The sequence below is a fragment of the Phascolarctos cinereus genome, unplaced genomic scaffold (assembly GCF_003287225.1).
Source record: "Phascolarctos cinereus isolate Bilbo 61053 unplaced genomic scaffold, phaCin_HiC Scaffold_726;HRSCAF=1367, whole genome shotgun sequence".
Lineage (NCBI taxonomy): Eukaryota > Metazoa > Chordata > Mammalia > Diprotodontia > Phascolarctidae > Phascolarctos > Phascolarctos cinereus.
In genome coordinates, this window is record NW_027556098.1 from 209,068,074 (window position 1) to 209,084,531 (window position 16,458).

The 16,458-nt window shown below is 37.8% G+C and overlaps 1 protein-coding gene across 1 annotated transcript in view; it reads left to right on the forward strand.

The window, feature by feature from the left end:
* The window catches only part of TTN (titin), a 329,039-nt gene that overhangs the window by 91,653 nt on the left and 220,928 nt on the right, over nucleotides 1-16,458 (forward strand). Inside the window, 26 exon segments of the mRNA XM_078146156.1 lie at nucleotides 685-963; nucleotides 3,234-3,797; nucleotides 4,328-4,609; nucleotides 4,708-4,986; nucleotides 5,456-5,734; nucleotides 5,833-6,111; nucleotides 6,227-6,514; nucleotides 6,632-6,910; nucleotides 7,003-7,284; nucleotides 7,387-7,665; nucleotides 7,774-8,052; nucleotides 8,146-8,424; nucleotides 8,577-8,864; nucleotides 9,009-9,098; nucleotides 9,101-9,286; nucleotides 9,495-9,776; nucleotides 9,879-10,157; nucleotides 10,279-10,557; nucleotides 10,674-10,952; nucleotides 11,058-11,345; nucleotides 11,584-11,862; nucleotides 12,118-12,399; nucleotides 13,987-14,265; nucleotides 14,411-14,689; nucleotides 15,748-16,026; nucleotides 16,127-16,414. Coding sequence (XP_078002282.1) covers nucleotides 685-963; nucleotides 3,234-3,797; nucleotides 4,328-4,609; nucleotides 4,708-4,986; nucleotides 5,456-5,734; nucleotides 5,833-6,111; nucleotides 6,227-6,514; nucleotides 6,632-6,910; nucleotides 7,003-7,284; nucleotides 7,387-7,665; nucleotides 7,774-8,052; nucleotides 8,146-8,424; nucleotides 8,577-8,864; nucleotides 9,009-9,098; nucleotides 9,101-9,286; nucleotides 9,495-9,776; nucleotides 9,879-10,157; nucleotides 10,279-10,557; nucleotides 10,674-10,952; nucleotides 11,058-11,345; nucleotides 11,584-11,862; nucleotides 12,118-12,399; nucleotides 13,987-14,265; nucleotides 14,411-14,689; nucleotides 15,748-16,026; nucleotides 16,127-16,414 — 7,305 coding nt within the window.

Consider the following 16,458-nt stretch of genomic DNA (forward strand, 5'->3'; position numbering starts at 1 on the left):
AAGTCATAGACCTAATCATGGTTTTAAATTTTCTTCCTTTCCCCTCATTCAGTGCTTTTTTCAGTAACTTGCTACCATTTTTTGTTTTACCACTTGTTTTTGAAAACAGAAATGTACATTTTTATGCCTTCTCTATGTATTTTAAAAATAATGCCCTTTAGCCTTTTTCTATAAGGAAATATTCTTAAATGGTCTTCTGTAATGAGAAAGCAACTTAACAGAATCATTTCTGTGTATAAGTTACCAGTTAGCAACCCCATATCAACAATTTCAACCCTGTTCCTTAAAAACCATGATTAGCTGTCCCTGTGTGCTTTTAAATCACGTTTTCTTACTTTTGGTTTTTGCTGTATCATCTTTTAAAATATAATTTTTCTTCACGTTTTGTTTTTCAGCGTTGCAGCACAATGGGGGTGCACAGAATTCATAGCATGCTATGCATGTTAACTGGTGTTATCACATCCCAGTAATTCTTAGGTTTTCCTAACTGACTGCAGAGTTCCCTCTAAGTATGTCAAATACATTTTCCCCCCGTTGACTTTCGCTTAGAACATTTTTTTTCCTAGTCACACTCTTGTATTGCTTGCAATCAGTTTCAGGGCATCACTCCATTAACAACCACAATATAGAGAAACAGAACTCACAAGACAAAATTTCCTGACAAAATTATGTTTCCATTTCTAGTTGCCCCAGTCATCAAGAGGAGAATTGAACCCTTGGAGGTAGCTCTTGGGCACCTCGCTAAGTTCACTTGTGAAATCGAAAGCGCACCCAACGTTCGTTTCCAGTGGTTTAAAGCTGGCCGAGAAATTTATGACAGTGAAAAGTATTCAATAAGATCTGCACATTACATGTCCACCCTGGAAATCCCGAGAACTCAAGTCGTTGACTGTGGAGAGTACGGCTGTAAAGCTTCTAATGAATATGGCAGCGTAAGCTGTACGGCAACCTTAACTGTAACAGGTAAATGCAGAACATCAATGGGTGCATCCGTCTAATTTTCACATCCTTGCCAATCCAATCAGTGAGAGAGAACAACAGTACTCCTCATGATGTGTTAATAAGTTCGTTGACTTCAAGCAATGCTCTGCCGCAAAGCACTTTTATAAACAGACCTATCAATAACCATGCTTTTTGTACAGGTCCAGAAAATTACTTCTATTAAAACCCAAGAACAAAAACCGAAGTTTGAAGAAGACAAGTTGCAGAAACTAATTGAAAACTTCCTATTTCAGTTATTTTTCTGCAACTGACCAAAGAAAAATAAAAACTGCTTTCCTTGTAGACTATAGTAAAGGGTAGAAAAACAATCCTAATGAATTCTAAAATAGACAGTATTTATTTTAGGAAGAGGTACCCTAAACAGAAGTTAAGATGTGCAAAAATGACATCTGAAAAAATTCTGTTTTGCCTTTTTTAAAAGACCAGTTCTATTTATTTGTTGAAACAGTGTCTGAACTACCCACTTGGTACAATAATTTGAAATAAGCTTGTCAACATCTGTCAGTTATCTTTTAAAAAAAATTTTAGTAGGATCTCATTGCTTGGCTTGAAACAGCTAAGTTTCTCATTAGTGTGAATAATAAATCTTCTTAAGTGGTTGCATTATTCAAATTTGAGCCGCATATTTCTTTTAGATTAGAATCAATTACCATATTTTACATCATTATAACTTCAAATAATGTGAGCTTGAGTACATGCAACCACTTCACAGGTTTCATTAGACACGTATTATATTTGGTAGGGCTTTGTTCTACTAGGCAATAATGAAGTTCTACTCTATTCAGTGTTTAAGTGTGAAGTGAAAACAGTTTTTACATGGCTCATAGAGCTGGATTATGAGTGATGAATGGAAGAAGATACAAGAAATTCCATTGTCATTTCTCACCATGTTTTTTCTATGAATAATTTAATAATCAGTACCACCACACAACTTCATCCCCTCCCCCAACTTCCTTATAGGTTTTCAACAGTAAAGTGTAATAAAATGCCATTCCCCCCCTTCAATTTGTCCATTGCCCTAAAATGTGCCTAGGGGAGTCTATGAAGCCCATCAGCCACTTGAATCCACTTGTTCGCAAAATCATATTAATAGATGCATCTTATATTCCTCCAGAGGACATTGTGGAGACAGTTAAAGGATGGGGATTGGAAGTTGAGGTTGGAATTTGAGGTTTACCCAGCTTCTTGATGAGGACCTTGTATGCGAACCAAAAACTACCCCTCAAAACTTGCTTGATTCTATTCCTTGAGGAGTAGGCCAATACACAAGACAAATGGAGAATATTTTTCTGTGATAGATGGAGGGTTTTAAGAATAAACACTACTCCAATAATCTTACTTTTCATCCTCCCTCTTCTCTCCAGGAAATGTGCTTAGAGCTGCTCAGAACTCTTAGAAAACCAAACCTAGAATCTTTCCTTTGGGATTAGAATTCTTAGTTTATTGTTTATTATAATGTAATCATTAAATTCTCTAATTAGAATCAGTTCAACACAAAACATACATAGAATAATGACATCTAAAACCTCCTGTAAGGCTAGCCTGACATGTTAGGATGAAGGAAGACAGAGTAGAGTGGTGGGACTGGCAGTGGAAGAGATATTGTGTACTGCCTGGAGACTTATTTCATGTTGCAGGGGTTGAAGTGGAAAAGAACTGCTAGCAAGTATCTATGTAGTCTTGAAATAGCTTGTGACCATTTGGAAGCTCAGTCACTTAGGTGTTTAGTGAAGGGATCCAGGGAACAAGAGGGATGGGGAGTGTGGGAACCTCCTTCTTACATAATATCCTTGGCCACCTTGGTCCATAATATTCCTTTCTCTTTAGAAAAGTAAACTGCTAATGAAGCACTGGTATTCTGATGCTATTCTTTTTCTTTTCTGCACGTCTTCTTTTAACAAAATGAAATTTTAAAAATTGAGTTACTGGTTGGATACTTCAGAACCATCTGCCATTAATAATGAGATATCTTTAGGATTTGGACTAATATTATGACATAAGGCAGCATTTGGAGGCTATTATAATCTATACATTTACATTGACTTTCTGCTGTAAAGAATGCTGTCATTCCTTTTCTTTGGTGGTCCCTGCAGTCTCACTGTTCCATTGTTTTATTTTTAAGTAATGACAATCTTAAGACATAAATCGTCTTTTTTTCTGTCTTGGAATGCAGAGAAACAAGATCATGAGTGCAAATGGAATATAATGATTTTTAAAATTTCTTTTTGCAGAGGCATTTCCTCCAACCTTTCTATCCAGACCTAAGTCAGTTACAACTTTTGTTGGGAAGGCAACCAAATTCATTTGTACGGTGTCAGGGACTCCTGTCATTGACACTATTTGGCAGAAAGATGGCATTGCCATATCACCTTCACCTAAATGCAAGATTTCAGATGCAGACAACAAGCACTTTTTAGAACTTTCAAATCTTACAGCACAAGACAGAGGAGTCTACTCTTGCAAGGCCTCTAACAAGTTCGGGGCAGACATCTGCCAAGCAGAGTTGATCATAATTGATAAGCCACATTTCATTAAAGAATTAGAATCTGTACAATCTGCTGTCAATAAGAAGGTGCATCTTGAATGCCAAGTGGATGAAGATCGAAAAGTGACAATAACATGGAGCAAAGATGGGCAAAAAATCCCTGCTGGAAAAGATTTTAAGATCTATTTTGAGGATAAAATAGCATCCCTTGAGATTCCTCTGGCCAAACTGAAGGATTCAGGGAATTATGTCTGTACGGCCTCCAATGAGGCTGGAAGCAGCTCTTCTTCTGCCACTGTCTCTATCCGAGGTAAGCCTTGGTTCTCCCCATGTATGTTTATGTCATGCCACTGCCAGAAGTATAATAAAAAAAAATTTTAATGGAATTAAGGGTAGGGAATCTATAGATAATAAACTTTGCTATTAAATAATTTCATTCTCAACAAATGCTTTGGGAAAATCCTCCCTTCCTCCTTATGATGCATTTGCTTTTCTTCTTTTGAATCTGTTTATATTTTTTTCTTCCAAAAATTCATCGCTTTTAAGAATTTTCTAGTGTTTGGTGTATATATGTGTATATGTGTGTATAAATGTGTGTTAAATCTCTTCATTTTAGAAAGTGTTCTTTAGTTAACATCAATTTTGTACTGGGGGACTGGGAAAAGAGTCTAGTATTGACTGAACATGGCTGGGTGGAGGCCACATGGCTTTGATCATGTTCATGTCTTTTCTGTCCTTTTGTTCTATTTCTGTCTGCTTTTCCTTTGTGAATTTGATGTTTCAGCGGGGTTTTTTTCCTTTCCTTTCCTTTTCTTTTTTTTTTTTGTAATCTTCATTTAGAACCACCATCCTTTGTGAAGAAGGTGGATCCGTCTTATTTAATGCTCCCAGGTGAATCAGCACGTCTCCACTGTAAACTCAAAGGTTCTCCTGTGATCCAGGTCACCTGGTTTAAAAATAACAAAGAACTTAGTGAAAGTAACACAGTCCGAATGTCTTTTGCCAACTCCGAGGCTGTGCTTGATATCACTGATGTGAAAGTGGAAGACAGTGGAAGCTACTCATGTGAAGCAATTAATGATGTTGGCAGTGATAGCTGCAGTACTGAAATAATTATCAAAGGTTTGTCTTCAGTTACTGCCTGTCATTATTCAGAGTCATACATTTCTTTATCCATTGCTTGTAACTAATTCTCTATTGGTGATTTAATGCTTTTGTAGAACCCCCTTCTTTCATCAAAACTCTTGAGCCGGCAGAGATAGTGAGAGGAACCAATGCTCTTCTTCACTGTGAAATCTCAGGCACTGGACCCTTTGAAATTAGCTGGTTTAAAGGCAAGAAGCAAATTCGAAGTAGTAAGAAATACAGGTTACTTTCTCAGAAGTATCTTGTATCTCTGGAGATATTTTCATTTAATAGCGCAGACGTCGGCGAATACGAATGTGTGGTAGCTAATGAGGTTGGAAAGTGCGGCTGCAGTGCCACATTCATCCTAAAAGGTTAGTGATTGAAAACTAACATCTTTTAAAGCCTTCAGCAAAGTACTTTTTAAAATTCAGATCAAACTAGTGTGTTCTCATCCTTTAATATTCTCTTAAAACTGCATTTTATCTTTGGTTTTGCCCCCATTTTGGGAACAAATTCAACCACTCCATTCATTCATCGATCCAGACAGTACCATAAATCCATATTCCTGATAACAAAGCGGTAACACACAATAAGCCATTTATCATCCATCCCTACAAAGACCAAAGCTCTTATCTACTTTTCTCCTGTTCCTAGAAGCAAATTGTAATTCTTCTTAAAGCATTTATCAGTTCTGGGTAACTGATGGTGTAGTATAACATAGAGTTTGGGCCAGATAAACCCAACTTAGACAAGCCATCTAAAACATATATAGTGTGTATATTGACATGTACAGTAGCAGAAGAGGTTTTTTTTATGTTTTCTTTTTCCTCTTTAAACTAGAACCACCAACTTTTGTAAAGAGAGTAGACGATTTTACTGCCCTAGCAGGGCAAACAGTGACTTTGCAAGCAGCTGTAAGGGGTTCAGAACCTATTTCAGTCACCTGGATGAAAGGACAAGACATCATTAAAGAAGACAATAAAATCAAAATGAGTTTTTCCAATGGTGTCGCACTTTTGCTAATCCCTGATGTCCAGATTAGTTTTAGTGGCAAGTATACTTGCCTAGCTGAGAATGAAGCTGGAAGTCAAACATCTGTTGGGGAATTAACAGTTAAAGGTCAGTGTAGAAACATTTTTAACATCGTATTTTCATTTACATTTAAAATAAAGCCTTAATGCTCTTTTCTAAATCACAATTCTTTAATGCCACCATAGAACCAGCCAAGATTATTGAGAGAGCAGAACTGATTCAGGTGACTGCCGGAGATCCAGCAACCCTGGAGTACACTGTTTCAGGCACCCCAGAGCTTAAGCCTAAATGGTATAAAGATGGAAGACCTATGGTTTCCAGTAAAAAATACAGATTCAGTTTTAAGAACAATATTGCCCAGCTCAAGTTTTACTCCGCTGAACTACACGATAGTGGTCAATACACATTTGAGATTTCAAATGAAGTCGGGAGCAGCTCCTGTGAGACAACTTTTACCGTATTGGGTTAGTATTTTTAAAGATACTTTATATATCTTATTTTTTCAACACAGTGGATAGAAGGAAAAATAATTTAGCCATTTCCCATTTTGATTTTTCTCTTTTGTTGTGCCACCGACAGATCGCGACATTGCGCCATTCTTTACCAAACCCTTACGCAACATAAACAGTGTTGTCAGCCGTGACTGCCGCCTGGACTGCAAAATTGCCGGCTCCCTTCCAATGAGGGTATCCTGGTTTAAGGATGGCAAAGAAATCACTTCATCAGACAGATACAGATTAGCTTTTGTGGAAGGCACAGCCTCCCTGGAGATAAGCAGAGTAGACATGAGTGACGCCGGGAACTTCACTTGCCGCGCCACGAATTCTGTTGGAAGCAAAGACAGCAGTTGTGCTTTAATTGTCCAAGGTTGGAGGAAACATTTTCCTTTTACTTCTTACTGCACATTATTCAATAATTCAGCCTTCCTCGCTTCTGGACACACCTCTTAACTCACTGAAATTGTTTCTTATAACTTTTCTTCAGAACCTCCCAGCTTTGTCATCAAACCTGGGTCAAGGGACTTGCTACCTGGGTCCACCGTCTCTCTGAAGAGCACTTTTAAAGGATCAACTCCATTCACCATCAGATGGTTTAAAGGTGACAAGGAACTGGTGTCTGGTGGCAGCTGCTATATTACCAAAGAATCTTTAGAGAGTTCCCTGGAACTATATACAGTAAAAACATCCGACTCAGGCAAATACACCTGTAAAGTCAGCAATGTGGCCGGGGCAGTGGAATGCAGTGCAAACTTGTTTGTGAAAGGTTTGCCTTATTTTCTTGACCTCTTTGTACTGCTATTTTGCAGTGTCTTTACTTCTTTCTCTCTCTTCTTAATAACTTTCTCCATTCCACAGAACCTGCTACCTTTGTGGAAAAGCTAGAGCCTTCACAACTCTTGAAAACGGGAGACTCAACTCAGTTAGCCTGTAAAGTCACTGGTACTCCTCCTATGAAAATAACCTGGTTTGTCAATGACAGAGAAATTAAGGAGAGCAGCAAACACAAGATGTCTTTTGTGGACTCAGCTGCTGTCCTCACACTTACGGATATTGCCATTGAAGACAGTGGAGAATACATGTGCGAGGCTCAAAATGAAGCAGGAAGCGACCACTGCAGTAGTATTATCATAGTGAAAGGTGTGTGTTTGCTCATTTTGCCTTGGGCGCTACCAAAGTTTTGGTCCGAAGCAAACATCCCACACTCTTATTAACCAAAAACAATCTTCTTTTGTGCTATAGAGTCACCTTACTTTAGCAAGAAGTTCCAGCCAATTGAAGTTTTGAGAGAATATGATGTGATGCTGTTGGCTGAGGTAGCAGGCACTCCTCCTTTTGAGATAACTTGGTACAAAGACAACACAACTCTTCGAAGTGGTAGAAAGTATAAAACATTCATTCAGGATCAGTTGGTTAGCCTTCAGGTTCTCAAGTTCGATGTGCCTGATGCTGGTGAATACCAATGCAGGGTAACCAACGAGGTGGGCAGCTGCACTTGCAGCGCTAAGGTCACTTTAAAAGGTTAGTGTCCCCTAGAAATATGGGCATGCCTTGACTGGGTGCCAGTTTTACATTTTTACCAGTGTTGCTTCCAAACTAGCTCTCACGAAGAATTTGTTTTTCTAATAGAACCTCCAGTATTCGTCAAGAAGATCGAGAGCACAAGCTCCCTGCAGGGTGGCACCGCAGCATTCCAGGGCACTCTTAAAGGCTCTTTGCCAATCATTGTGACTTGGTTAAAAGATAATGATGAGATCACTGAAGATAACAATATAAGAATGACATTTGAGAATAATGTAGCCAGTCTGTATATCAGTGGCATTGAAGTAAAGCATGATGGGAAATATTTCTGTGAAGCCAAAAATGATGCAGGCATACAAAGATGCTCTGCTTTACTCTCAGTAAAAGGTTAGTTCAGCACAGTTCGCCCTGATGCTTGGAAAGATATTGACCTGAAAGCCTCTCTCCATAATCCATGTTTTATCCTTGTGTTTGCTACAGAACCAGCAACGATCACAGATGAGGCTGTGTCTATAGATGTTACCCAAGGTGACCCAGCAACCTTACAGGTTAAATTTTCAGGAACTAAAGAGATAACAGCCAAATGGTTCAAAGATGGAAAAGAATTGGCTCTGGGCCCCAAATATAAAATCAGTGTCACTGACACAGTCTCCGTACTGAAGATTATATCCACAGAAAAGCAAGATAGTGGAGAATATACCTTTGAGGTTCAAAATGACATTGGGAGGAGTAGCTGCAAAGCTCGCATAAATGTCTTAGGTTGGTATTCCTCTTGGCAGTGCTAAAGGGTGGCATTGGCATTGCCCACTTCTTTATCTTTCACAACCCCAAAAAGTATCTGTCCTAACTCTTCTTCTTCTTCTTCTTCTTCTTCTTCTTCTTTTTTTTTTTTTTGCCTTTTTGTTGGACAGATCTAATCATACCTCCCTCGTTCACCAAAAAGCTAAAGAAAATGGATAGCATTAAAGGTTCTTTCATTGACTTAGAATGTATAGTAGCTGGGTCCCACCCTATAAGCATCCAGTGGTTCAAAGATGACCAAGAGATACTTGCTAGTGAAAAACACAAATTCTCTTTCCATGACAACACGGCATTTTTGGAAATCAGTCAGCTGGAAGGTGCAGACACCGGCACGTATACTTGTGCTGCCACAAATAAAGCAGGCCATAACCAGTGCACTGGATATCTGACAGTCAAAGGTTTGGAACTTTTGTTTTTATTTAATGAGAAAGACATATGCTGTCTCTCTTTTTAAGTTTCAAATTCACTTCTCAATTCTAAAAAAAAAAATCTTCCTACCCTACTCCTCCCCCATTCCTCCTCTTTTTTTTATACCTCCTTAGAGCCCCCTTATTTTGTGGAAAAGCCACAGTCCCAAGATGTGGCCCCCAGCTCTCGAGTTCAGATGAAGGCTCTTCTAGGTGGGACGGCACCCTTACTATAAAGTGGTTTAAAGATAATAAAGAATTGCACTCAGGAGCAGCTCGTTCTGTTTGGAAAGAGGATACTTCAACTATCTTAGAACTCTTTTCGGTCAAAAGTGTGGATTCTGGAACCTATATTTGCCAGCTAAGCAATGATGTTGGCACAGTCACTTGTAAAACGACTCTCTTTGTAAAAGGTCTGAATCTTTGTGTCATTTTTCTTTCTTGATTTTTTCAGGGCCAGGGGTTTGGAGCGAGGTGGGATTGTGGTGATAACGATGCAGGGTGCGATTATTCCTGTCTTGGTAGTGATGGGGGAGGGAGTGATTTAATAAAAAATAATCTTGCTGGTACTTTTTTTTAACCTTCTAAAATATAAAACTTATCAACTTTTGTTCTATGTAGAACTTCCTCAGTTTATTAAGAAGCCCAGTCCTGTGTTAGTATTGCGGAAAGGACAGTCAACAACTTTCGAATGCCAAATAACAGGCACCCCAGAGATTAAAGTCTCCTGGTACTTGGATGGGAATGAAATAACAGCTGTGGACAAATATGGTATCTCCTTCATTGATGGCTTAGCCACTTTCCAGATTTCGGGTGCTAGGATAGAAGACAGTGGAACCTATGTCTGTGAGGCCCGAAACGATGCTGGCACTTCAAGCTGTAGCATTGAGTTGAAAGTGAAAGGTTCGTGGGTTAGAATCTGTTGTCTGGTTTGGCTTTGTCATCCTCTGGGTTTTAGTCATTCCTTTAAGTAAGCTAGATCTTGTCTTCTTTTTGAATTTTTAGAACCTCCCACATTTGTAAGGGAGCTGAAACCTGTGGAAGTAGTCAAAGATAGAGATGTGGAGCTTGAGTGTGAAGTAACGGGCACTGCTCCATTTGAAGTTACCTGGCTCAAGAATAACAGGGAAATTCGAAGCAGCAAAAAATATACACTGTCTGACCGAGTGTCAGTATTTAATCTCCATATAACCAAATGTGACCCTACAGATACTGGTGAATATCAGTGCATTGTATCCAATGAAGGTGGAAGCTGCTCTTGCAGTACCAGAGTCAGTCTGAAAGGTCAGTGACAGAAAACAAGAAGCAGGACACCAAATCTTCCATTCTATAATATACTTTAATGATTATGCCTATAAACTCAAATAATTTTTTTTTCTTCCCATACTGTCTTATTTAATAACAGAACCACCTTCATTCACTAAGAAGATAGAGAATGTGATGACAGTTTTGAAAAGCTCAGCCATTTTCCAGGGCACAGTGGCAGGTTCACCCCCTCTCTCTGTGGTGTGGCTAAAAGATGATCAGATTATCGATGAAGATGATAATACGCATATTTCATTTGTGAACAATGTGGCCACTCTACAAATAAGAATGGTGGATAATGGTCACAGCGGCAGATACACCTGTCAAGCAAAGAATGAGTCGGGAGTTGAAAAGTGTTATGCTTTCCTCTTAGTACAAGGTTCGTGAGCCATTGTCTTTAAATATTATCCTATAGAGGCACATCTTTTAATAGGCTCACATTATCTCTGTTGGAAAAAAAAATAATTTTTTAATCATGCTTTCATTTTACCACAGAGCCAGCACAAATAATAGAGAAGGCTAAATCAATTGATGCAACTGAAAAAGACCCAGTGACTCTTGAATGTGTTGTGGCTGGAACCCCTGAACTCCGAGTGAAATGGCTTAAAGATGGTAGACCCATTGTACCCAGTAGATACTTTGCAATGAGTTTTGAAAACAATGTTGCCAGTTTCAGGATTCAGTCAGTAATGAAGCAGGACAGTGGTCAGTATACTTTCAAGGTTGAAAATGACTTTGGAAGCAGTAGCTGTGATGCCTATTTAAGAGTTCTAGGTTTGTATTCTTATTCCAACTTGCTCATTCCATTTCTGTAAAACCCTTTATAAAAGAAAAGCAATATATTAATAGGTGCTTTCTTTTGGCATTTCTCTTGGGCAGATGAAACAATTCCTCCATCATTCACCAAAAAATTAACCAAAATGGATAAAGTTCTGGGCTCCTCTATTCAAATGGAGTGTAAAGTTTCTGGCTCACTCCCAATCAATGCCCAGTGGTATAAGGATGGAAAAGAAATATCTGCCAGTGCAAAATACAGACTTGTGTGTCATGAAAACACTGTTGCATTGGAGGTTAATAATCTTGAATTAGAAGATACTGCAAATTACACATGCAAGGTTGCAAATGTAGCAGGAGATGCTGCATGTAGCGGAATCTTAACTGTGAAAGGTTTGCAAACTCTACCTCTTCTTGATTCTGATTTATAAATAATTTAATAATAGATCACTCTTATTCTTTTGTCTCTGAAGCTAAAATTCATTCTTAGAAGTTGCTCCTTTACATTCTTTTCACTTACTCTAAGTAATATTTGTTACATTTCTTTTATACATTATTTGCTTATTAAAATTGTGAAAATATTTACCCTAGTAGCAGTTTAATTCAACTTCTGTTTTCTTAAAAACTGTAGAGCCACCAAGCTTCCTAGTGAAACCTGAAAGACAACAAGCTGTGCCAGATTCAACAGTGGAATTTAAGGCAGTCCTAAGAGGAACACCACCATTTAAAATAAAGTGGTTTAAAGACGAGGTTGAACTTGAATCTGGACCTAAATGCTTTATTGGGCTGGAAGGGTCAACAGGTTTCTTAAATCTCTACTCTGTGGATGCCTCAAAGACCGGACACTACACTTGCCAAGTTACCAATGATGTTGGTAGCGACTCTTGTACCACAATGTTGCTTGTAACAGGTGTGCAGACCTGATTGTTTTATGTTTCTGTCTCTCTTTGTGTGTCTCTTGTTCTTTCTATATTCAGCTGTTAAGCATCTTTCTAGTTACTACTTTCAATGGGCATCCAAATTTTGAGATAGTCTGAACATTAATTTTTAAGTTAATATTGCTCCTTCTGATTTCTTCCTGCTGTGTTGTTCAGTCAAAAGCATGTGATTCCCCCTCTTTCATCCTTTGCATTCACTTTAGCTTCTTTTTCTCTTGGCCTCATAGAACCACCAAAGTTTGTTAAGAAACTAGAAGCAATCAGAATAGTGAAAGCAGGGGATTCAACACGACTTGAGTGCAAACTGAGCGGATCTCCTGAAATAAGAGTCAGATGGTACAGGAATGACCATGAACTGCCAGCCAGTGAAAAATACACAATGTCATTCATTGAGTCAGTGGCCGTGATACAGATGAACAACCTTGGCACTGAGGACAGTGGTGATTTCATATGCGAAGCTCACAATCCTGCTGGTAGCACAAGCTGTAGCACAAAGGTCATAGTAAAAGGTTAGCAGTCTCTTTTCTTACATCCTTTTATTAACTGAAACACAGCATCTTACTTACAGTGGGTGAGGCGGCTCATTTTTTCTTCTCTTGTTGTCAAGTTCCATTTTCGTCATTTTTTTTGAGAGATGTAAGCTGATCTTTGGGCTCATTGAGCCCTTCACAATGTTCCTTATATATATTTCCTGGGGAACCTGTTTTGGGGTCATATTTTCAGAGTTATGGCTCATTTAAAAAGAATCTTTTCAGAGTTGTTACTATTACAACTTAATCTCTGTCCATATAATGAACAGTTTTTTCAATTAGTTGGGAAACGATTTTATTATCCAATCTGGCCCTCTTTTGTTATATTAGTTTTGCATTTGGTGTAACTTGATTTTTAAAAATGTGTAAAATGACAAATTTGCCACTTTGAAAAGTAATGTTTGTCCTCCAGAAAAGGCATAAGAATGTCATGTCAGCACTGTCATCATTATTATCATCAGTGACAAACATAATTAATTACCATGGATAGTAATATCAATTCTTAAAATATGATTTTTTTTATTCATCTGCCTGCAGTAACAGGCAGGGGCTCCTGAAAATCCACAAAACAATGTCCATCTACTTTCTCATTCCTAACAATATTAACTATTCAAATGAATAGAGTAGTGGATAAAGAGTTGACTTTAATACCAAGAAGATCTGGCTTCAAGTCCTAACTCTAAGACATACTGGCAGTGTAAACCAGGACAAGTTACTTAACTTGTCAGTGCTCTAACCTAAGGTGTTGAAAGTACGGCCACATATGAGCCCATGCTACTCCTGTGTGCAACCAGAAGCAGATTAAAATCTAACCTGAAAAAAAAATTAAAAATTAAAAAAAAAAATCTAATCTGGAAATATTTAACAAAACATATAAAAATGCAACAAAATATAGATGATATTAGTATATGGCTTTCTAATATAGGCCTGCAGGAATCCTTACATATGATTTAGGGGCCCCATTTACATTTAGTTTGACACCACTGCTCTAAGCAGCTTCCAAAGACTAAATTGCAGAGAATGGGCTAATATGCATTGACCCTGCCAATGAAAAGTGCAAGGGTTGTCCCTATCTCTGTTTATTGTTAGTATTAGCAGTAGCAGTAATACTGATAATTTTGCTGACAGTATTTTTATAGCTATATGTAGTCTATTAAATAGCAAATATTGCTCTTTTATTTTTATTAAAATTAGAAATTTCAGATCAGAGATACAGTAGTACATTACAATTTACCCTCAGCACAGAACGCAGCATTCCACCTGCTTCTACTACTGAGTATCAATGAACATAATTTCCTTTTTTTCCCCTCTCACCATTTTTGCATTAATTTTTTTTAATCTAACTGAAATTAGTACAGTGAAGCTCACAGAGGATCAGGAGCCCTGGGTTCTGGTTTCAGGTCTGTCAGTAACAACCCATGTGGCATCTTTGAGCCTATCATCCTATCTATAAAAGTGAAAGGATTAGACTGGATAACCTCAAAGATATTTCCACCTCTAACAATGAATGATTCTTTGAAATTCGATAAACTAAAGTCATGGGAAATTCTTCTTTCTTTTTAACAGAACCACCTGTTTTTAGCAGTACGCCCCCTCTTGTAGATACACTTAAGGGTGCTGAAGTTAGCCTTGAATGTGAACTTTCTGGAACACCACCATTCGAGGTGGTTTGGTATAAAGATAAGAGGCAACTCCGAAGTAGCAAAAAATACAAGATTACATCTAAAAATTTCCATGCAAGCATTCATATCTTAAACATCGAAACTTCAGACATTGGTGAATATCACTGCAAAGCACAAAACGAGGTGGGAAGTGACACGTGCGTTTGTACTGTAAAGTTAAAAGGTAAGCATATCGGTGTCACTGGTGTCAGTAATATATAAAATTTCTATTCTTTTTCTCTTACTTCTTCTGCTCCCCCCACCCTAAAAAAAAAAACCAAACTAGATGTCTGTCTTTTTACACCTTTTGTTCATCTTTCCTTGTTCAGAACCACCCAGATTTGCCACAAAACTTAACAGCCTCACTGTTGTGGTTGGTGAGCCTGCTGAGTTACAAGCAACCATTGAAGGTGTCCAGCCAATTTATGTTGAATGGCTTAAAGACAAAGAAGTGATTCGAGAAAGTGAAAATACCAGAATCACATATGTGGAAAATGTTGCAACTCTACAGTTTGCAAAAACGGAACCAGCCCATGCTGGGAAGTACATCTGTCAGATCAGAAATGATGGTGGAATGAGGGAGAACCTGGCCACACTCACTGTTTTAGGTTGGTAAATGTAATTTCTTGATAGAAAGGAGGTATTGAACCCTGGGATGAATTACTGCAGGATGTTGACAAAAGTCATCTTCCCTAAAAATCTTCAAAGATTAGATATCTCTCTCTCTCTTTGGAAGGGTTTAATTCAGTGTACTAGAAGCTTTCAAGGTCTTCCCAACCCTAAACTCTCATTAACACCTGATTTGTTAATAGCCCTATATGTGTGCATGCTATATGTACTATGTATATATTGCATTATGAAATATATATGCATGTTACATATTATTTAATTGTATCTTACTTTACAAGGTAGAGCATGAGAGATTTGTTGCCATATTTCATTCCTTTTGCTAAGGCAAAAATGACTTTAAGTAAATATTGAAAGTAAAGTTAGTATTGGGAATCATAGACATTGATGTTGGTCCCAAAACTAAAGAATAGAAAGCCAGGAATCCAGGGCCAAATGATGATAGGAATGATTTGCCCTTTCATTTTATGAAATTATCTTTTTTTTTCTTGGCTTAAGAATTAGGTAGATACAATGCAGAACAGTAGTCTTCCATTAACTTGGTAACATTTGCTTAGACAAAACAAAAAAAATCTTAAGCATTTCAAGAGACTAGCTGCTATAACTATATCTACTCAATAAAATAGCTTTTTCACATTGCACATTCCTTACAGTTCATTCGTAATAACAAATGCCCCCTGCTCAGAAAATGCTTCAGAACGAATCAATATAGAGTTTGTATACAACAATCCAAATGGTTTTAGGACCAAGACTGACATAAATTTCATCTGTAATTGACACCTACTAATACATAGATTTCATTTATAATTGCTATCTACTAATACATTTTGCTTAGTAACAATATGTCTTCTATTTTTGTTTTGTTTTTTTTTAACAAGAATGGGTTAGTAAAGTTCATTTAAAAAGGAATTTTTTAATGACTTTATGCCACTTTTGAAGAGGGCTAGTCTATAATTTTTTAAGGTCATTATAAAATTTTATAGTAAAATATACTAAAACGGAATGGTGTATGACAAAGGGGTATAACATTTCATTTCAGAACCTGCAGTCATTGTAGAGAAAGCAGGATCAATGATGGTGACTGTAGGAGAAACTTGTACCCTGGAATGTAAGGTGGCTGGCACCCCTGAACTCTCAGTTGAATGGTATAAGGATGGAAAGTTGTTGACCAGCAGCCAAAAACACAAATTTAGCTTTTTCAACAAAGTATCTACACTGAAGATTCTTTCTGTAGAAAAGCAAGATACTGGAACATACACTTTTCAGGTTCAAAATAATGTTGGGAAAAGCAGCTGCACAGCTATGGTTGAGGTTTCAGGTCAGTTAAGCTCTCATTCTTCCAATACTTTTCTCAATCTTCTTTTACAAATTTCTGTCTGGCCCAAATTGCTATGAGTGTCTTGCATTTTTTTACATAGACCGGATTGTCGCTCCCTCTTTTATAAGAAGACTGAAAGACACTAATGGGATCTTGGGCTCTTCTTGTATCTTGGAATGCAAAGTGTCTGGATCTCCACCCATTTCTGTTGCCTGGTTTCAAGAACAAAATAAGATTGTTAGTGGAGCAAAATACCAAACAACATTTTCAGATAATGTCTGCACTTTACAGCTGAATTCATTGGATTCATCTGATACGGGAAATTACACATGTGTAGCTGCTAATGTAGCTGGATCTGATGAATGCAGGGCAGTATTAACTATCCAAGGTTAGTGTCAGATGGCAAAATTCTTTCAAAATATGTCCCTTCTT